Source organism: Ptychodera flava, chromosome 20 (genome assembly GCF_041260155.1).
Source record: "Ptychodera flava strain L36383 chromosome 20, AS_Pfla_20210202, whole genome shotgun sequence".
Classification (NCBI taxonomy): Eukaryota; Metazoa; Hemichordata; class Enteropneusta; family Ptychoderidae; genus Ptychodera; species Ptychodera flava.
Window position 1 is genome coordinate 22,343,088 of NC_091947.1, and position 22,476 is coordinate 22,365,563.

A 22,476-nucleotide genomic window follows, 5' to 3' on the forward strand; every position below is an offset into this window, starting at 1 on the left:
CGAATCCGAGGAAAATGTCATCAAAATACCACAAAGGAAAAATCACTCTGTGGAGCACATGTGTCGCTTGACGAAGTCGTCTGTGCTCGATTCTGACGAAATTGTCCGGAAATATTTGTGAGAAAGTTGAGCAAATAGAATATTTTATATGCAGAAATTTAATTCGTTTTTGTTCTGTTGGGGTTGATATGTAGTGAGGGATCTGGCTGCGTCGCTATACACGTAACGCGCGTATCTGCCTATGCGTGTTATCTCAGCAGCGCGCGAATAGTGCTCTGAGTTTTCCTGTCGCTAATCCTGCTGTAAATCAAATAGAATAAAAATTTCCTGCCGCTGTCGATTCAAATCGTATTGGCGGAAACATGTACTAGATCAAAATCGTTGATGTCGTCAAGTTTCGTAATCTCTCTCTCTCTCTCTCTCTCTCTCTCTCTCTCTCTCTCTCTCTCTCTCTCTCTCTCTCTCTCTCTCCTCTCTCTCTCTCTCTCTCTCTCTCTCTCTCTCTCTCTCTCTCTCTTCTCTCTCTCTCTTCTCTCTCTCTCTCTCTCCTCTCTCTCTCTCTCTCTCTCTCTCTCTCTCCTTTTCCTGCCTCTGGCTTACCGCTATGTATACGTATGAGCACGTACATGGCTTGTAGATCCCAGAAAGAAGCAAAAATGTTCACTTATTCGTACTAAATTCTAAATTCGCTATTTGATATGATCCAGAAACGACGCAAGGGCGTATATACTTTTCTCTCCAGAGATTAACAAACATGGAGATTCTTCGTAGTTTTGGATTTTAAAAAAGAGTCCTAAAAACGATTTAAAAGTACAAGATCGAACAAAAAAGGCCAAATTGTTGAGGCTGGACGGTGCGTCATCTGTTAAAGTACATAAATGCAGCTCTGCGCATCTAGGCAGTTCTATATTCACAGATTCGGGTTCGCCTTAGGTGTCAGAGCAGCCGACATGTTGTGACCCAGTTCACGAAATAACATGAATTCTTATCGCGCTTCCTCGTAAATCTGCGACTAACACTTGAAAATTCGATTTATTGTGACCTGACGGTGTTTCCAGGTATCGAGGCAGTAATGTCACTGACAAAATCTAACTGTAGGTATTCTTTTCCCAGTAAGACACATGCTATCCCATCATTTTCAACCTCCTTGTCGGGGAAAAAACGTGGTTTTCGATGGCAATCAGTCATGCCTACTATTAACACAAAAAAAAACGCAAAATGGCTGAGTCTCCCGTCAACCATCTATCGAACTTGCAAATTTCAGTAACTTTCGTCACATTTTGTCAGTCAATGCCATTAACATGTAAATTTGAACAAGATCTCCGTTGGATTGGGGTACGGCACAAACACAGATGAATTGCGTGCTTTCAGCTGATAGCGAAGATCCGAAAGTAACGGGCAAAAATTGACTTACGGGAATTAATCGTTATGACAGCCCACGCCGCTGACTCATGTTCCACTGCAGAAACTTAACTAAACGTCACGTGATCGCCTTCTTAGCAATTTAGGAATGCAATCAATTACCATATCTTGGAGAATTAATTCCACCAGAAATTTATTGGCGAGCTTAACTATATGGGTATGAAATGTAAAGACGAATTAGTGTTGTTTAGATGGATATTAATACACCAATACAGGAAAACCCGTGGCAATCTCCAGCACGCCGGCATCAAATTTGCCGTGAAATTAAGAAAACAATATACACGAGCTGACAGACTATGGGTAATGGCTTGGAAGCTGGCGACGAGTATTTGGCTAGATTTTTCCTTCCTGAAACAAAAGCCAGCCGCGAAATGAGCAAGTTCTATACATGGTGAGGTTTAGTAGAGCCATGGTTTGCCCCCTGAAAGATTGGATTTATTACCCGTCAATGTAATAAGTGTATGCCACATAATAACATTGGTAGCCCCGGTCGAGCATCAGATGCAGCGAGATTTTATCTTGCATCCCTTTTAGAAAAAAAAGGGAAGCCCTCACACACTACAGCGCTCTTTGTTTGTTATACTGATGGAGAGATAGCAAAGAAATTTCATTTGGTCGCCTAGCAACAAGAAATCGCTGTCTGCTTAACCGAGGGTGGTTTCTCTTTAACCGAAAACATTTGTAAAAAAAATCGTTGTTGTATTTTTTTACAAAAAGTGAGACGGGGAAAAAGTTTTTAATGTTTGGCGTTTCGTTGCCATGCGGGGACGACGGCTGCGTTGGTTATTTTCCTTCTCCGACGGTGAATGGATATTTATGAACTAGTGGCTTCATCACTCATATTGTTAATATCTATAAATTTTCCGATGAGTCCTTTGTACAGCTATTTAACCAGATGTAATAGTGCCTTAGAGCAAGCAAGTTATAGACTTCCATCCATCAGTTTAAATTTCTATGACATTGCCATGGTAATCGATGATCGAATCGTTCATGTATGAAAGAAAGAAATTTGCGCATTTGGAGTTTTATATTTAAGTAAGTTCTTTTTATTATTATTTTTAGTAATATGTCAATTTTCATTACCAAGTCTATTAGTTTTTGTCAATTTTGGAAATGCGTTAGTCGGGTACCTGGGACTGTTTGTGCGATCTGCCGCGTCAGAGGGGCGACCTGGTTTCAAATCGCAGTGGCTAGGAAAGGCGTCCGAGGCCAGAGGCTGAGCGAAATTTTTGAAACTAGTCACGCTCAGCACCGCTCGTTCTCATGTCATGAATTCGATCAGTACACTAAGTTGACTTAAAGCTCCATCAGGAGTGAGTTTAGCGTACTTTTCCAGTTTTCTGTGCAATATACAAGTTCTTGGCCTACTCCCTAAGTCAAATGCCAAGGCTGTTGCTGTTCAATGTCTTAATACAGCCTGTACATGAGTCAAGTCCAGAGTTATTTTAGACAACTGAATTTGAGTCTAGACTAGAAATAATTTATCAACAACAACATTGCGTCCATACACTTTGATATTTCAATCCTCTTAGGGAGGGGAATAAGAAAATATTGCGTTTCAAAGTACAAAAAGAATGTTTACAAAAAAATTATCAAAAATTTACTGTGTCGTCCCGTAAAGTCACGAGTGTCTAAAATAGTCCCCAGTTATCCTAGGCTATACAGACAGTTATTTGCGTTGGACAACGTAATCGCCAGCATTCTGCTCAGACACCCCTTCACCCAGGAAATCCACTGTACACACACACACCCCTACCCGTCAGTAACTCACATTCACTGAATTCAATCGCAAAAATCGTGCACATTTTTGTCGTGGAATTAAAGGCCAACATCGGTGCCCTACTGTCTGTCACACTTTAAGGGATTTTTCCTTTAAGTCTCTGTCTTGAAGTTCGAATCTTACAGATTGATTTGTACAAGTACTTCCGTCCTTCCCGAAGATTCTCAGTTGTCTTATCCATGTGATGACATATTCTCTCCAAAAACGTCCCCCACCCCGACAACAAAACACACACACACACATACAAACAAACACACACATATATGTACAGCCCCTTCTTGCTAATCTCCCAAATTGAAAGTAATTGCCGGAGTCACTCCACTAAAATTAACAGATAAATAGAAAGTACGCAGCTAATAGACGACAGTCATCAACTTAAGTACGTCTGTCTCTCTGGGTTGTCAAGATCGAACAAGACAAGATTGAGATAACAGAGGTAAACGAGTAATCTTGGCTGTGAATTTTGGACTCTTCAGAATGAAACGTTGATGAATCAGTTTTGGTTTTCGGTTTGAGGGTAGACAGAAAGAATAGAACAGCCACGCGTCCTGGAATATTATTTGTCAATGTGAAGGGGAAAGCGTGTGCTTGCGCTATTATTCTGCAGCTCGGAGTTAACCCGACAACGATAATCATTGTTTATAGCAAGCCATTGGAAAATCAATTGAAGAGCTGACTAAAAGAATGCCTGGGCGTTGTACGTGCTGGTGTTTTCACCGCTTGACTCACAGATGCGCAGGAAGAAAAGCTGGGAAAAGATGTTACTGATTTCTGTTGATTTGTAACTTTTGAATGGCGATATCTGCATTTCGTCAGAGCCGATGTCGGTTGTATCGTTCAGAGTATTACAGGATCAACTGTACTGCCTTTGAAGGTTGAATTCATCCGATGAGAAACTTTGTCCGCCGTCGGCAAAATAGGCCAAAATATCCTAAAATTATATTCTCTTTCCAGGCTATTTACGTTTCACAACAACTGAAAAGTGACCCTCATAAAGGATTACTAACATGAAGGTTGTCTCTATACTGTTAAACACTGCGTTTCTTTCATATACGGCCAGACCAGGCCAGTACAAAGAAAGCCTCGGATGGAGCTGCCTATTGCCCTTTGCTCAAAAGGGCAAGCCAAAACACTACTTCTCACTTAAGTGTCCCCATGTTTTTCATGTTTTAAGTAAACTTCTGAATCGTTTGAAGCTATCATTGCGAAAGATTGCGCCAAACGTTAATGGGCACATAAAAGAACCATACCTCACATTGGAGTGTCCGTCCCATGAGATGGGATGCTGGGACTGGTACGGTCTACACATTTACGCTTGTGTTAAAACGACTGTCGGTTTTAAACAAACGCACGAAGTGATATAAAACATATTCTTCTCAGTGATATAGTGTGTTTGCACACGATTTTTACCCCGCACTGTGTCACAACACAACTTTGGCTTGTAAAGAGCGCGGGATACAAGTGTGATTGTGTCACAAAGCATCTTGGGATCGTTTTCAATCATGGTGGAGGGCTGACCAAGCGAGTGCTGAAGTTTCAATTTTGAAATAAAACTTTCAAATCTGTCGCCTATATCATGCTGAGTTAAGGGTCAGATTTTTCTGTGTTCTTCCTGGCACATTTATGAAAACCTAAATTAAATAGGGGAAATATTTAACGTTCATACAAAGAGGTCGGATCGGTCACAAAGGAATACATATTTTTATTTGCGAATGAAAAAATCACTGTAATATATATAAGGGGAAGCCATCTCTTAATAAAATCTTAAAGATAACTCAGGATAAATGTCGCATATTCTGGCTATAGTCTCTTCAATTCGCGCGAATGCGAACTGACTGCCTTTTGTCAGCACCGCTGCTGGAAAGAAATACCTGCAACACCACTTTGTTTTTCAATTGAAGTTGGACAGAATTGAGAATTTGACGAGTGCAGTGACGCACTTAAACCAGTGTATGGATACTTCATGTACAGAAGATCAGATTCTTTTTTCCCGTGAATCCGCCAATCAGTGAGATGGCACAGCAGTGCGCAGAGTGAATCCGCCAATCAGTATGGAGAGTGAATCCGCCAATCAGTGGGATGGCACAGCAGTGATGAGAGTAAATCCGCCAATCAGTGAGATGGCACAGCAGTGTGGAGAGTGAATCCGCCAATCAGTGTGGAGAGTGAATCCGCCAATCGGTGGGATGGTACAGAACAGGTGCAGCCAACGAACAATGCACTTTTAAAGGGGTCCTTACTATGATAAGATATAATGTACATGACAAGTAATGTGAACTGACTAATTTTAAGTCAAGAGGGTAATTACTTAGCTGTTCATAATTTGCCCTCCCACTGAAAATTTTTCGACTTACCCTGCCGCACCCAAACTTCATTTTTACCCGCTCCTCACACATTTTTGCCTGTTTCCCCTCCCCGCTGTGAATGTTTGAAGCTCCCCTGCCCTGTGGCGAAAAAACGTGCCGATTTCCCCTGCCCTGGAGAAAATTCCCCTCAAAATTTTGTCATTCCATTTCCCCTGCAGACATGAAGCTACCCTACTCTGTGATGAAAAAAAACTGTCGATTTTCCCCTAACCTGAGAAAAAAATTTCCCCTGAAAATTAACATTCCCATGCAGACACATACTTCAGTGGCCTTCTATTCGGTTTCCATCGCGCATTACATAGAAATGAGATGTGGGTTAAATAGATAGGCTGAGTAGTCTGGGTAACCTGTAAAAGGTATAAGTACTTGCCCTGTGTCCCCATCCCCGGAACAACCATGGCTGAAATTCCCCTGTCCCCGTTTTAAAAGTAGCTTCCCCTCTCCTCATTTTTCTCTGAGCCCTGTCCCCAGGACAATCAACCAATATCTGCCCTGCCAGACAAAAAAACCCTAAAATTTGCTCCCCTGCCACCTAAAAATATGTCCCCTGCCCTAGCAAAATTAAAATTTCCCCTGCCCTCAAAAATTGCTTCCGGAATAGCTTTTTCGATGAATACCTCCGTTGGCTGCACCTGACAGCAGTGTGGAGAGTGAATCCGCCAGTCAGTGTGGAGAGTGAATCCGCCAATCAGTGGGATGGCACAGCAGTGATGAGAGTAAATCCGCCAATCAGTGTGGAGAGTGAATCCGCCAATCAGTGGGATGGCACAGCAGTGAGGAGAGTAAATCCGCCAATTAGTGTGGAGAGTGAATCCGCCAATCAGTGTGGAGAGTGAATCCGCCAATCAGTGGGATGGCACAGCAGTGAGGAGAGTAAATCCGCCAATTAGTGTGGAGAGTGAATCCGCCAATCAGTGGGATGGCACAGCAGTGTGGAGAGTGAATCCGCCAATCAGTGGAATGGCACTCTGATGTGAAGAGTGAGTCCGCCAATCAGTGCGATCGCATGTCGAGTAGGAACCGCATCATATACAGTAGTATGTAAAACTCTCTTAGTACCGACTCTCTGCCACAAACTCCATCCTTTAGATACATTTGATACCCAAACTAAATATTTGACAGAAATATCTGGTCAGGCTTACACAGAGTAGAATATTCAGCCGGGAGTACTAGTAGGTGAAAGTATTGAATAGCCAAAAGTAATACAGCATTAGAGGAGACATCACACATGCATAAGACCATTCCGCCTAAATGATATGTACAGTTACTCTATTAACTTCCAATCCCTGTATCCCTTTATTTATTTTTATATTTCTGTTAGCCGACATACTTTCAAGTGGAACGTTTGTGCACATGTTTCATATATACGGAGGGTTCTCACTGCCTATAGCATACATTTGAAATTTGACTGGCACAAACAAAATATGTCCTACATAATCCAGCCTGAATCGGACCATCAAATTGTTCGTGATAAGTTTGTTTATATTTTGCCATGCTCTATGTGTAGCTTAAATTCCTAAGAACAGAAAAACAAAGCTTAGCGTTTCATGGCCGTCTAATACGTATGTACAATCACTTAGAGGGGTCATAAATCACGAAGATAATTACTTGTCTCGATAGAGTCTTGTCAAAATAGTGTTGAAGAGACGAGGGTAGTGCAGGCAGTCAATTCCTCAAAATACCGAATTTACAACATTGTCCTGAACTAAACTTTCTGTGGAGCTCATCAGGGCTAATTCTGAATGTCAAGTGATTCCATTGGTTTTCATTTTGTGATGGTTACCATGCAATATGCAGTTGTGATTAATCCAGAAACCAGAAGAAAAAAAATGCTGCGGATCCCCAGAAAATATGAATGAATAAAGATGGGCGTAGTCGTATTATCTTCTTCCTTGATTAGCCAAAATATTATGCCTATGAGAAAACAAGGAAACATGTCACCCTTTTCGGATTTACATTTACATTTTACTTCCAAATGTCATTCCCCACGTACCACATCCCATTTAAAGCTGAGAGAGAGAGAGAGAGAGAGAGAGAGAGAGAGAGAGAGAGAGAGAGAGAGAGAGAGAGAGAGAGAGAGAGAGAGAGAGAAACTATAGCGGTTTCAAAAGGATTTCAGAAACATTGCATCTTTATGATTTCGTGTCTTTGGTTTTTCTGATGAGCTTGAAAGTGTTACAATTTAAAATGCAGACACTCTTGCTTAAAATCACATTGGTTCCATCAAACTCTTAAAAAAGATAGCATATTCAGGCGAAAACTGTAAATATAGATACTTTTCCGATACTTTTAGTTCATACCACAGCAGAAAGAGGCGTCACAAGATGAAATATTTCAGATGAAATTTCTGCATCTCAAAATAGTTGTTTTTAAGTAATTCCTCATCTTTGACTCATTTAAGGAACGCATCACGTGCCATGAATTCGCACACCTTGATTGAAAGTGGCAACCATTTAACTTGCAGCCCGAAGTCATCTCCAAAATGAAAAAAAAATAACGGAAAACTATACACAAAAATGTCCTGACAAGAAAGCGATAGTCGCAGAGACAATGGGTCTGTCTTCTTAATAAGCCCAATACATCAGGGTTGGCACTGAAGTAGCGACAGTGATGAATCATAGGGTAACATTGGCGTTGCAGCAACGAGCTGAACTGTTTTGCTCATTGTAATCTACAACACGCCGACGCGAAATCGACATGGCAAACATCACATGATTAATGACTCGTCCGTCCCAAACTTACATGGTCTGTAGTTTGGCTTTTAAAATACAAAGAGTGGAACTCAAGCGAAGGGTTTTCGGCGATAAACTGAAATCGCCCCAAAGCCCTGGAGGGAAGCGCCACTAATGATAATGTCTGAGAAGGGTCCCAGGGCACAATCAACCTTGATAGACTACAGCGGACGAAAAGAAATTAACAGACTTCTCTGTTTAGTAAATTTATTGAACAAATAGGAAAGTAACGATTAGAAGCTATTTGACGAGACAACGTGTGAATGTTGGTTTTTCTAAACGGTATTTGAGACTATTTCCTTCGCCGTGAGCGCGAATTCGAGAGTGCTTGATAAAAATTGCATGGCCGGGAGAGAACGGGGCGCAGACTTTCGATCAGCGCCCGGGTCTGGATCGAGAAAATGGTGTCAAAATGGAGATATGTGACCATCAACAGGACATGAATCCATGATGAATAACAAGCTAGTGTTGCAAAGCTAGCACGATTACAGACAGTTGTTTGATAGTGATGGATGTACAGGCGGCGTCGTCCTCTACTCGGAGTCATAGAGTGAACTTTCCTTCTCTCACTGAATGAAACATCTTTTGATCTGGCGTTTCTAAAACAACTTCCAGTTTTCTCCCCCTCCAAGATGAATGTCTTTAATACCATATTCCTGTTCACATGTCTACCGCAGTGTGGCTACAAAAACAACGTGTTCCCGAAGTTAATTTGATTTTTGAAGGGGTAGCTGACACTATAATTGTGCCCATTCCCCCCCCCTCCCCCGAACGTGTTCCATTGATCTCCGAATAACGAAGAGGCGTTCCCTTCTTTTGACTGCTAGATATCTTGCCAAAGCAGAACCCATTTGTCCTTATTTGTGAAATCGGGATAATCAATGGAACTTAAAACGACCACCAAAAAGGTTTTGTCAGCCATCGCTGTTCGCTTTTGTAGAATATGCTGTGTTTTCTACATACGATCAAAAGCTTCCTGGATATCAGTAACTGAACCAATATTTTTTTAATCCCGAAGCGAGCTAAACTGTGGCACGGCAGTGAGCCATATTGCTGAAATTCACTCTTCGACCATTAATATGACAGAAAAATGCCTATTTTTTGGACTCCGGGTAATATTAACGGGATATCGTATACACAAAAAAGGTTACGTCGGAGAAAGAAACATAAATATAAATATATGTGTAACATTGATTACTTAGGGACAGCGCTTTTACCTACTGTATTACGTAATCTTAAATTTTTAGAACAAATTCAGAGTTGGTCCGCTCCACTCCAGTGATATGCCTGTCACCAAACAGGTCCAGTAGATTTGTCTTAGGGAAAGAATTGTTTTATTTTTATTTCCTATTTTTATTTATTCTTTTAAAAAAAAACTATAATGCTAGACTGCTATGTTCTTAGCTAGGCAATGTTGTTTTATCCTAAGCCTGTATTGTTTGCAGTTAAGTGGCCACTTTATTCAACTCGGGAAAACCTGTTTCGCCTTCTCCGGTTCTCATGAATTTTCAAGTTGAATGTGTAATTCAAAAAATGTCGTAGCATCCGAAATAAAATTTCAAATGTCCGACAAACTTTACAAAAATTTAAGGTGACAGAGAAAGAAAAATGCAGGAAGAGAGTAAAAAGGTACAACGCAAGCATGACCAGAGGTAAGAAGTTGAAGTAGCTGGAAAGTGTCACTAACGCTTGATGAATGGGCTGTCTGATATTGTTAAACTTGAATGAGAATGCTGACTCGATCAAGACTGTGATGGCGCCTTTCATAAACCGCGCTCTCTCGTACAATTACATCGAGACGCGGTTTATATACTGAATAAAGTCATCGATTTGTTTTATTTGGTACTGTCTACAGAAATATTGGGTAGCCGTTAATCGCACGGACTGAAGAAGAGCAAATTAAACCATATACTTTAAGATATCAACGTGTCAATAGGTGACATTCTGCTTCCGGACATGTTGAACTGAATGGTGTTAGCTATACAGGTGAGCTGCAACACCAGGTTAAAACGGGACGTCTGTATCATATACTGGTGTAACACACTTTGAGAAGAACGATGACAAATAGAAAACTGATGTAATCTGATCCTCTGTCACATGATGGACGGGGTAGAGTGCAATATACATCTTGACATTATGATGTGCGACTCAAGGGGTAATAAACAATTGGTCACATTCGATAAGGTGACACACGACGTAATTTTCTGTACTTCCAGTTTTAGTGTCATGGGGCACGTTGAGGAAGTAAGGGGACGTCGCAACAAAATGTACCTGATTGAATATTATCATACAGACAGAATGCTAAAACATGCTGTGAATGACAAACTGTAAGAAATTTATCAAATCTCAATATTCGATCTACCTGCACGCGGGCATAATATGCTTTGTGGCGTAATTCGCTGCGATCTACAATGCCCGCTTCGATGCACAGGACGATGCCATGCGCAAAAAAAAGTGATGCACGAGGTGATACGCGTTTCTGTGTTGAACACATAGATGGTGCTACATAATGTACTCTTAAATGTTACGCGCAATATGACGTGTGATACGATACACAGGTGATGTGCAATGTCATGCGTAACTCGATTTGTAACGTGATCGTCGACTGCGGTGACGTCATAGTTCGTGCAGTGCGATATGCACAATTATTTGATGTGAAAGGTATACGCCAGGGTGGCCCGTGTGAATTGTAACTGGGTTGTAGTATGTGATATTAAGCGTGAATATCAGTATGGCCGTTGTCGACCGCGAAGTTCAGAACGCTCAAGTCCTGGTCAATGTCATCTCAGGCATACGGCAACTGTACAGTATCATATAAATAGAGATGCCAAATTGACTGTACTCAGTGATACACAAACTGATGTGAACTAAACTGGCTATATTGTAAATGCTTTTTGTGCAACGCGCTGTGTAATGCGACGGCCAATGTCATGTGCCGAGCTGTGGCCAATGGGCTGTAAAATCTGATAGGCTGTGGTGATCCACGATGAGATATGGCTTGTGGTTTGTGAAAGTTGAATAAGCAGAATGCGAAGTGCAAGGTGATGTCGCACCGAGACATCCTGCTACTCTCAGTACACAGTATCATACCTTGTACAAAGACTGTGAACAACAAAACTTCAATCACACCGTGAGATTTCGATTAAAATCGTATGATTATTAAACTTAAAGTGCCCGGATGTCCAACAGGACCCGCAATGGGTAAGCCACAATATAAACTCTCAAATTGCGCTTTTAAAGTGCGTTTTTGTGAGTTCTAATTAAAATATGACGCAATTGATGGCAACATGTAGAGGGCGGTAGGAAAGCTTAGTTTGGGACAAATTTAGCGTTTGCTTTCTAATGAAACAGTTATGCTTCGAAAGGAACTTTACATGTTCAAGCAATGTGAATGTTTCATAAAAACTATTTCTGGATTAAAAATCGCCCTTATGCCAGTATTTGGTTCGATAAAACAATATTTCACCTGGAAAAAACAAACGGCATGTACATTTCATGTTAAGATGAGGTATACTTTAAGTCTGGAGAACTCTTAAAAACCGCCAGGAAAAGATAAGAAAAATCCTTCAATCCGTTAGTAGAAAATCAAAGAAAATAATTCCGAACTGTCGATTGATTTAATAATGTGATTGATTCTGATTACGCTACGGAAGAAAAGTCGGCAATCACAGAACAATTAATAGACACAACCCCCCGCCAACCAGATCCATTTGAAGTAAATTGACATGCATCCATCAAAATGAAAGAAATTGAACAACAAACTTAAAATAGCTCCCCCGATGATAAATGCCGTCGCCGTCAGTGTTTTCGGGTCCGGGAGGGAAAATTAGTCAATCCCATCTTCCCCTTCGACACAATTTCTTGTGTCACCCGATGAATGAACGTGCTGATGAGTGGGTCTCCTAGCGGCCAAGTCCCCCTTCAGCTTAAAGCCTAGCTCGTTTGTTTTCTTATAGACTTAGCGAAAGCATCGCGGTGAGAAGTTAGAAAATATGGGTAACAAACTGTTTACCTTGCAAAACAGAGATTAATTTGTTTATGGACATGGACTCACTGACAGATTTTAGAGCCGCTGTTTTCTCCTAGTAGAGGGAGCTAGACGCATTATTCAGTATTATTGCAGAGAAAAACACGACTACTATTAATTGCTACAGTTTCGAAAGTGCCAAAAGAACAACAAATCTCGATCTTGACAGTAGAGATCTTCTGCTGAACAGGCGCAGACATTATATCTTAACCTATACCTGCGTCTGTTCCTGTACTGTCGTTCATGCCCCCGAGGGAAGTCGAGTTTATTTTTGCGCCCCCAGGTAAAGCGAGTGACCTTGCCTCTTAAGTTAATAACAGTCCAAGTTCATGACATCGTCTGAGTGTCGTTGGTTAGCTTTTTGAGCATCCCATGATATAAATTGCCCATAAAGCAGACATTAGGTGGAAAATATTGCTTCATTCAATATTCAAGCAGGGCACGGCGCTCTCGAGATGCCATCAAATATTAACATAGCTCTATCAATTGAACATGAAAAGCTCGCTATCGTAGAAGCAAGGCTGTTCAATTTTAAAAAACACAGCAATGTCCAATAAAACCTGTATTTTCCCACATATCTTTTCCCTTCAGGAAAGTACATGCCGGCCGAGATAAATTACTTCAGATATGTCGGACTTGTTCACGAGATTGCTGTCTTTGGCGATGTGCCGGCTTTAGAGCGACATAAAAGTTGAATATTGAAATCGATATATCTGTAGTTGTCATGACAATATTACGAGCCTTGACTGATTTTTTTTTCATCTGGGCAAAATATGAGTTTCCTTTTTCATTGATATTTACGACCTCGGCGCACGATTAATGGAAAGTTTTGGTGCATCAAGCGAAGGGTCGCATTTAATCTGTTGGAAAATTTATTCGTTTGGAATGAAAAAAACAGTTATATTGCAATGACAGTCAACATATCACTGCTTCATGGTGACCTTTTATCTTGAACAAGGAAAGGTTTTGTCGCCATCACAGTCATACGTGTTGCCATGGCAATCTCTTGACAAAAAAATATTTCAAAATTTTCGCCCTGCTGAGGTAGAGTTGGGAAGCATGAAAGTGTGCAGCTTGTCTTTCAATGGCTCACTGGCTGAAATGTAAGGTTTTACAGATATTGACATTCCATCGTTAAGGCGCCTCGGGGACAGTCGGACTCTCAAACTTCTTTAATTCTCTTCTGATCTACCACTTGTGGGTGCTCATTTTAAAGCTCTTGGAGTAAGAAAAACTTTTACTATCTTAATTTTTCAAAAATCCAAAATTCAATTTTCCCCATAGAGTTAACACAGGAATGGCAGCCATTTTGAATTTCAAATATCGCAAAATGTATAGGAAATTTGTTTCGCTAGTTCCAAACTTTTCACGGTGACCCCTGATTTTTATTGTTGATTTGGTAAAAAGAATGGTTGATATTTTCATTTAGGAAAGTTTGAGCAAAAGTTGAAGTCTTTCACTTTGAGGCGCATACAACCTTATTGAGCACTTTTAACTAGCCAATATTGTTGTACATGCGGAAAGAGCTGCTATGATGCCTCAGGCAAAACGTAAAGTGCGACTGTCGCAAATTGTAAATATTCTCTTGTGGAATCTTCCGAAGAAAAGCAGTCCTCTTTACAGCGCCCGGTCTTCATCGACACTGAAAGTGTTTTCCCCTCGTATAAATAGTCTTCGTTGGTCAATACTGACATAATCAGTTAAACAGTTGCCCGTCGTACAGCCTGAGTAAGCACCGAGAATGAAACTGTAGTACCAGGTCACACCCCATCATTTCTCATCCGTGTACCACAAATCGTACATGAGTAAACAAGAATGCGACAATTTTCGCTCACACCTACATACGAGCGTTTTCTTTGCATGTGACGATGAACGATATATTCGAAGAGTAATCGAGTTCGAGTAGTTACATACATGTAACAGACGCGCTCTCAGAGGAGAGTTAGTTTCGAAATCACGTGATGTAACATATCAATTCCTTCGAAGACGGTATCACATACGCGGTGCAGGTTGGTTGCCAATCCTTAGGTTAATATAGCGCCCTTTTCCCTCGAAATCAGACAATACTATTTTCTCCGTGTGCAATTGCTTGACGATCGAAGAAAAAAGTATTTCCCTTTTATCACATACATCAATCGAGACTTTTCCAGAAAAACAATTTATTAGAGCCAAAGAGGGACTTCATCTTTGTTCTGTAAAATATGGACACTGATCGCCGACAAAGAAAAGGTCTAACTTACATTACACATATCAATGGCTGTTTCCGTGATATCACGTAGCATCTTGGCCTTCTGAAATATCATTTCGTACTCAAGTATTTTATCTGAACTCTGCTACTTAAAGGGCAGTCAGTAGAGCTATGTTATCACTACATCAGATCTTGCGCTATAACTCAGATGAAGGTCTTTGGGGCCTTGTAATAGTGGCCTATATCACGAAACTATCAGCACGGTAGCTTATGGTTTTACTGCTCCGCGGCTCTGCCGAGGCGCATAAAAAATTCAACGGGGTAATCCTGAGACCGCTGTTCGACGGCGCGTCCGCTCAGGCTGATCCGATCCGGGGCGAAATCACCTTTTCGTTACTGGAAATGCTCAATTAATCCTCTGCGAAAATGGAGTGGACGTCATCCCGGCATCTTCTGTCTCACTCATGCGTTGAGCTGGAATGGTGTTTCGGCGCTGTACAGGCTGCAAATAGCACCGGTCGTAAAAAAACTGTGGTTTTCCCGCGTAACGCCTCAAAAGTTGTATTCCCCTGGCCAGAGCAGGTCTAGGGAATGCTAAGATTCTTTCAAGATAAACTCGATGTTTTGTGTGAGAATTAAAGTTTTGGGACGCAACAGCTTTCAAGGTATATGTCCCCACGCAGCAGTCGTCGATAATCAATCAAGGCCTAGCACGGAGAACTAGAAGCCTGCTTAATGATTTCTATCGAGCCAAACTTTACTTCATTGAAAGTTTACAGAGGATAAAAAGTAAAGAAGGTTGCCGGCATGAAATTATGTCGTGTATGCGCAAACGTTCTAGTTCTAGTGGTCCAATATTTGTATTGGGGGAGTCTTTCAGGACTCGGAACCACCGACTGACGATGATCATGTCCTTCTCAAAAGGTAAAAACGTTCATGAAGTTAATAATTTATTTCTAACTTACTCAATGAACGTGGATGTTTCGGATTTCGGAGAGAACATGACACAATATGAATGCCTTTCTTTTAGTTTCAACCCACTTTTGAATTTGATTTCTGAGGCGTTTACGTCGGCTGTTTGGTTAAAAACGATGTGGAACTTTTGGAGAAGAACACAAATTCGGCAGACAGTTGTATTGAAAATGCGATAATCTCAAGTGAAGGCGCGCAGAATGTTTTTAAAATCACTGGTGATCGTCGACGCGTCTAAGTCCCTGCTTCATGTTTCCGCCGTAATAGAAGACAGAACATTTCGACTTTTTTTTTCAAATGACGTCATGGTGATTCAAATCTCGTTAAAACGAATTCATCAGTAGAAATGGTTTGAGATAAGCGCAGTGTCGGGATCTGGTTTAAAGGCTCTAATGTAAACGAAATGTCTCAAAATTGATTATTTTGCCGTTTGATTCTTGCGCACACTTCGACAAATGGTGTTTGATGGACGGGGAGATTAGAAAGCCAGTAATACGAGTTGTTTTGAACACCCGCCCCTCTGCCGTAGAGGGCAGATTTTCATGATACGAATGCCAAGCAAAACAACGCGCCTTGACATTCAACGAAAAAGTTGCTTAACATGTTTGTTTTGAGTAAAATCGATGGGTAATATGTATATTTTTCCTAAAGCAAAGCCATATTCTGAAAGTGTTGCCCATGAAGATAAGTTAGTCAGAGCTGTATTTGAACATTTCCTAGCTTTAGCTTGTTACTTCCGTTAGAAAGTTTTTGGGAAAGATCGCCCAATATTTGGTCTCCGGGATTTTTATATTGATATGTTGGTATTTATTTCAAACGGACGTCATTTCACATTTGGATCATATATATATATATATATATATATATATATATATATATATATATATATATATATATATATATATATATATATATATATATATATATATATATATATACACACACATATACATACATACATATACATACATACATACATACATACATACATACATACATACATACTACATACATACATACATACATACATACATACGTACGTACGTACGTACGTACGTACGTACGTACATACATACATATTTGTCTCTGTATATGACGTTGTCCCTACACATGCTACACATGCGCGTATGCCCCATCCCATGTTACAACGATGATACAGATGTTTCGAATCTCCGAAGAGTTAAAGTACAATGACCTCTGTGAAATACACATATCTTCAAAGTCTCTTGAAGAATCGTCAGGGTAGGACGCTGGTCCTGACTCGGACTGCTAGCCTTTAGTGACTGTTTATTAAACACAGAATGCAGTATCGGAAATTCAGAAACTTTTTAGAAACGTTAAGAGACTTTTCAGAAACTAACAGTCTTGCAACCCCGTCCATTTCCCGACACACCAAAACCCTTGGGACATAATTTTTCTAAATTTATTTAAGGAAATAATTGATACACTTTTATTGATAGAAAATATATTGTCCATTCAATTCCATGAAGTTCAAAGATTTCAATTCTATTGCCCTGTGGAATTTTTACCGTAAAAGCGGATCAAAGCTTTCCGTGAAACTGTCGACTTTCCAGGATATTTGATGGTCGGAGCCGTAATGAGACAGAGGAGCGCTGATTGACAAAACACGACATGTGTACACCTTCTCGACCGACAACTTATTTGTCATATCTTGTGTATATTTACATCAAATAGATGTTTGCTGTATGGTCACTCCACATTGATATCGACATTCTGAGCTATGTCTGCGATTATGTCAGGGTATGATAACCTTATTTGAAAACAACGAATTGTATACGTTGGCCTCTCGCGGCCATGATATATTGCTGTGAGAGAGAGAGAGAGAGAGAGAGAGAGAGAGAGAGAGAGAGAGAGAGAGAGAGAGAGAGAGAAATAAATGTCAAAGAAGGTACTTAGTTTCTATCTATTCACATTAATGTGTGATATAACTATCATCGATAAAATTTGTCCTTTGATTTCATAAACTACTGTGTTGTTGAATTATTTGTCAAGGGACGGAAAAAAATAGTCAACATTTTAAGACGACGATTAAAGATGACCTATGATATAGCAGTGCAATAATGTTTTCGACCGATGCTAGCCAGGTCAATAACTGCTCTCGTGGTTCTGTGGACAGCTGGTAACTGTCACAGAATCATCGACGCATGTTCATCTATCTGGGTCTTCTGAAACGTGTCGGACCCTCGTCGCGGCATTTCCAAACCAGGATATCGCAGAGACTATAGACAAATGGCTCATTTAATCACGAACATTGTACTAAAGAGAAGTGTGCCAGGCGAAATACTGACTCATTTGGTAGCTCATAATCGTTGAGAGTCCATCTCCGGTGTTGCCACTTTGAAATTCGTTCTAGCACTTTAACCACGGGCTCAGTGTCCTAATCAATGCTATTTGCATAATTTTTCAGTCCCGATGTCCCATCAACACGGGCTCACCACACTGTCAATGATACCTTGGCCGCTTCATGTTTATTCCAACCTGTAAAACGATGCAATGCATCCGAAGTTCTTATCTGTCTTCCCCATCTCCAATCCCCTACCATCCATTTCCTTTCGCGTTTCCAGAATAATGCCATGGCAATTTACACATCTGTAGAGATCGTCCTGGGAATTGCTATCAGAGTGTGTTTTTTTTACGAGTGGAAAATCTTAGGTACCGATCTCCGCCACGCAAGACTGAGGATTCGAAATCAAGGAGCGTTTGCCCGAGGAAAGGCGCCACGGTTAGACCGTGGTCGGAAGGTGATGAATCTCCTGTGGTGCTTTTGTTATTTTCAATAACTCTCAACGAGGGTTTCGTATCTAAATCGCTTGGTTCAAGACAACCTGTCAGTCAAACGTAAAATATGACCAACCGAATACTACGTGTTCGCTGAGGTAGTTTCCGTCTGCAAGCCTGTAGCGAGCTACCTGAAAGAAGTGGTTACGCTTTCAAATTCTTCTAAAGGGAACTTAAGATAATATTTTCTTCTTCTTCTCAATAAGGCGTGTTGCAATACTGGGTATTAGCCTCGCCAACACAAGACAGTGTGCACCATATAGAGTACTTTTGTGGCAAATGAATTCTACTCAAGGTGTAATTCAGTGGTCAATAATGGCATTGCAAGCATTGAACACTGGGAATTTTGAAATGGCTGTTAAGAGTAGAACAAGAGCAGAACTGTGATTTACAAACAGAAGGAAAATATAGAAAATACGGCAAAGTGAAAAGCTGATGGGACTTTAATGAGACAATTTCAGGTGATATTTTGAAGTCAATAGCTTCCATTACAGGGCTGTCACGCGTTCATCCTGATGTTGTCTAATCAATAGTTACCGAGATAGAAATCAGATTAGAATTGACAGTCATGCAGACTCGAATTAAAACGCACTTCGTTTCATTCGGCTCACTGATAAGACGGTTTTTTACAACACGCGCCGATCTTTCACTTAAAAATGCAGTTTGCGAGAATCGGTATTTGTGAATCATTCAAGGCGACTTCTAATCTAAAATCGATGATATCACCAGCTGGGGATAATGAATGTCGAGAGTGTAATTGCTCCCTCTAGAGTCGGCGTTGGACAGAGCTTTATCATTACGTGAGTCCTCAGTTGCAGGTTGGCCCGACACAGCAAACTCAAAAGAACACCAACTGACATTCTTTCAGACAGTGCAGATATCAGCAAAATGTAGTCACGCGCCCTCTTGAGTCCAATACTGAGTCCGCAGGAAACTATTTTCTTTGAAAAATTACAAGTTATCAAATGAAATGAAAAAATCGATTTAGCATGGATTTTAAAAAAGACAGTACAAATATCTATCTTTGAAATTTAGCATGCATATATACTGAGTCCTGCTTGCGCATCCCGGTGATTCCTCCAAGGCGGCAAATTAAAAGAATAATTAAATTCATGGACAAATTGTAAACGGTTGGCTACTGTGTACATTTAAAGTCAGTGTGTATGCGAAGGGTTTCAAAAAGAAACTACGAAAAAAAAAGACAGAAATCATACTCAAAGATATTCTATCCTTTAAGTTAAGGTCAAAATTTACATACAATGAATTGTCAGTGATTCAGGATCGACATGTACTTTTGGTGGCTGCGTACGCACGCACGCACACGCGCACACACACGCATCCGCACGCAAACACACACACAGACACACAAAGCACCAAACAAGTTGGTGCGGACACAGACACACTATGCATAAGTAGTCAAATGCGCGCAAGACACGCGCAAATTCACAGTACAACGCTATTATTGGCTGTGGATGTAGGTTTATGCATAGACCCTAGTTTTCCTCTAAGGTCTATGGTTTATGAAGTTGAATTAGATCAACTTTACGATATTTACAATACCGCCATTTCAACAATGGGCACACGCGTCAAAGTTGACTTTCTGATCGCTTGGTTCGCTATAAATGATTAATCAGAACAGAACCGGGGCTCAGAACGGACGATCCGGGACACTTTCCTATACTTGATACACTGCTGCCTTTATGGTTAACCATTCACTAATAGATTCACGTGTTTGCTCTTGATGGGATGTCGTAGTTCAATTGTTTGCTCCGAAAGGTCTAAGATGGTATGATATTCGGAAGGACACAGTTTGCGAACATTTAATACTGTATTGTGTAATTCGTGTAGGTCTTGAGATGGGGTAGGCAAATTACGTTCTGCAGCACTGTTTGACAGAGAACACTGATCACCAACAGTGTAGAACTGACGCTATGTGCAATGGCTGAGCAAAGCGGTGAACTACACGCGAATGCACAGAACCTGCCGGGTAACGAAACATATGATGGTGTTGAGGGGGGCCGAAACACCTCTGGGTTACCGTACGACCCCGAGTTCGTATTTCTGATGCAAAAATACCACATCATTATAAGCGTCTTTGCCTGCACCACGGGACTGATCGTCAATTCACTCGTAATCGTGGCTTTTCTCCGTCGTCGGCGCCTCCGTACGACCACCAACTGGTTTGTGTTCAGCCTTACCCTGTCCGATTTGATGACCAGTACAATAATGATGGTTTTCGGGATCGGGACGTACGCGTCTCCGCAGCTGGCCCATCTGACAGGCTGGTGCGTAACCTTTAACGGGTTCCGTCTCATCGTGAACTACTGCACACAGCTCTTAAGCCACCTGTTGATCACGATCGACCGACTTGTCGCAGTAACCCAACCACTGAAGCATCGCTCTATCATCACCAAAAGGAGAGCTAAAATCCTCGTCGTTTCCGTGTGGCTCTTCTCCTACGTGTACGGTTACGTCCCAGCCGTTGCCGGCTTCGATATACCGCCTTGGATCACTATGTGCGACGGTAGATTTCGGTACAGTAAAGTTTACATAATGATTTTCCAGTATGGTATTTTCACCGCTTTGTTCTTCACGATTCTAGTCCTCTACCTGATGATTTACATCGTCGTCAGGATCCAGCTGCGGCGGCAGATAGGAGAAGTCACCGTCTACAAGTTCCACAGGAGAGTTTCCTACAGTGCGACCATCGCGAAGACGATGTTTATGTTACTAGCTATCTTCACATTAACGTGGGTCCCGAACATGACCATCACCCACGTTTTACTTTACTGTGACCAGGTGGAAATCCGTGGTCAGGTGTTCGCCATCTGCGACTCCGAAATCGACCACGTCGTCTTGTTGACCGTCAAGCAGTTTTCGTACACCTTCGTTGCGCTGAGCCTTGCGATCAACCCATTGCTGTATTCCTACCGAATTCGCATGTTTCGTCACGAAATCAGAAAGATGCTGTGCTGCAAGTGCCTGACGAGATTTGGCAGTACAGTAGTGCAACCAATTCGGATCACTGTAGTTTCAAAATAAAGAAGAACTCAGTGAACCAAAAGTTTCAACGTTAAGAATTGACGAGATTTATACTCTATGAACTACACGTCTTGAGCAACGGACGACTGTTGTACTTTATGTATGATCAAACATTTTGAAACCATTTGTAAACTTAAGGTTTTTCTTGCATTTTAATGGCATGTCAACAAAAATTAGTACGCTTGACTAGTCTGCGTTGACTTGTTCATTGAGAAAGGTGAAACATGTTAGATGCATCAATCTATGTGACCTTCAATGACCTTGAAATATCCTAGTACCTTATGTATAATGTCGACATACCAAAAGTTTCTATTGACGATCAGCATTTATCGGAAGACAGCTCAGTGATTCTGTTTTCCTTTTATGTCGTTGACATGAGCTAACGCTGTCGTCGGAAGCCAGGAGGTTCAAGGACTAAACTCATACATTCGTTGGTATTTTTTAAAATGTTGTTATTACCTCCAACGCATATAAGTACACATTACAATGATTAGGATGCCATCCTTGATAGTACATGGTCCATCCATTTATATAGAGATGTACATCTGTATTTATACTGGTAAAAATATACGTTTCTTTGAAAAGTGTTTCTTTTGTGTGTGTGTGATATATATATATATATATATATATATATATATATATATATATATATATATATATATATATATATATCTGAAACACTTCGGATCTTTTCTGATTTCTGTTCCAAACATAATGCATTGTTTACAATATACAGTCTTATTGTAGACAAATATATTCTGGTCCGGACTTAAATCAATTGTCAGCCGTTACACATAATACAGGCTACGTCGACAAGTTAAACACTGGGCATTTTTAGGTATAACTATGAAGTAGAACAAGAAAAAAATAAAATGAATTATACAAAACAAAAATGAAAAATGGACTTTAAATGTATATGCAAATACTTTCAGGTGTATGCTGGAGATGCGTCCTTGCTCTGGAAAGTGTTCTTTTTTTACTTCACAAAATCAGTGACACCTAAAAGTGACGTGACATTGTCATAAAAAAACAGCGGACAGAAAGTTATCGTTTCTTAATACAACATTCTATACGATGCGCATTAAATTTAGATAGTTGTTATCTATTTACATTAAATTTTGACGTCTATTCTATTCCTACCATCAGAG

The 22,476-nt window shown here is 40.7% G+C and overlaps 1 protein-coding gene across 1 annotated transcript; it reads left to right on the forward strand.

Annotated features, from left to right (window-relative positions):
* Positions 1-20,224: 20,224 nt before the first annotated feature.
* On the forward strand, positions 20,225-21,328 carry LOC139120816 (adenosine receptor A1-like). Its single transcript, XM_070685385.1, has one exon. The coding sequence runs from the start codon at positions 20,225-20,227 to the stop codon at positions 21,326-21,328; it is 1,104 nt and encodes a 367-aa protein (XP_070541486.1).
* The last annotated feature ends 1,148 nt before the right edge of the window (positions 21,329-22,476 follow it).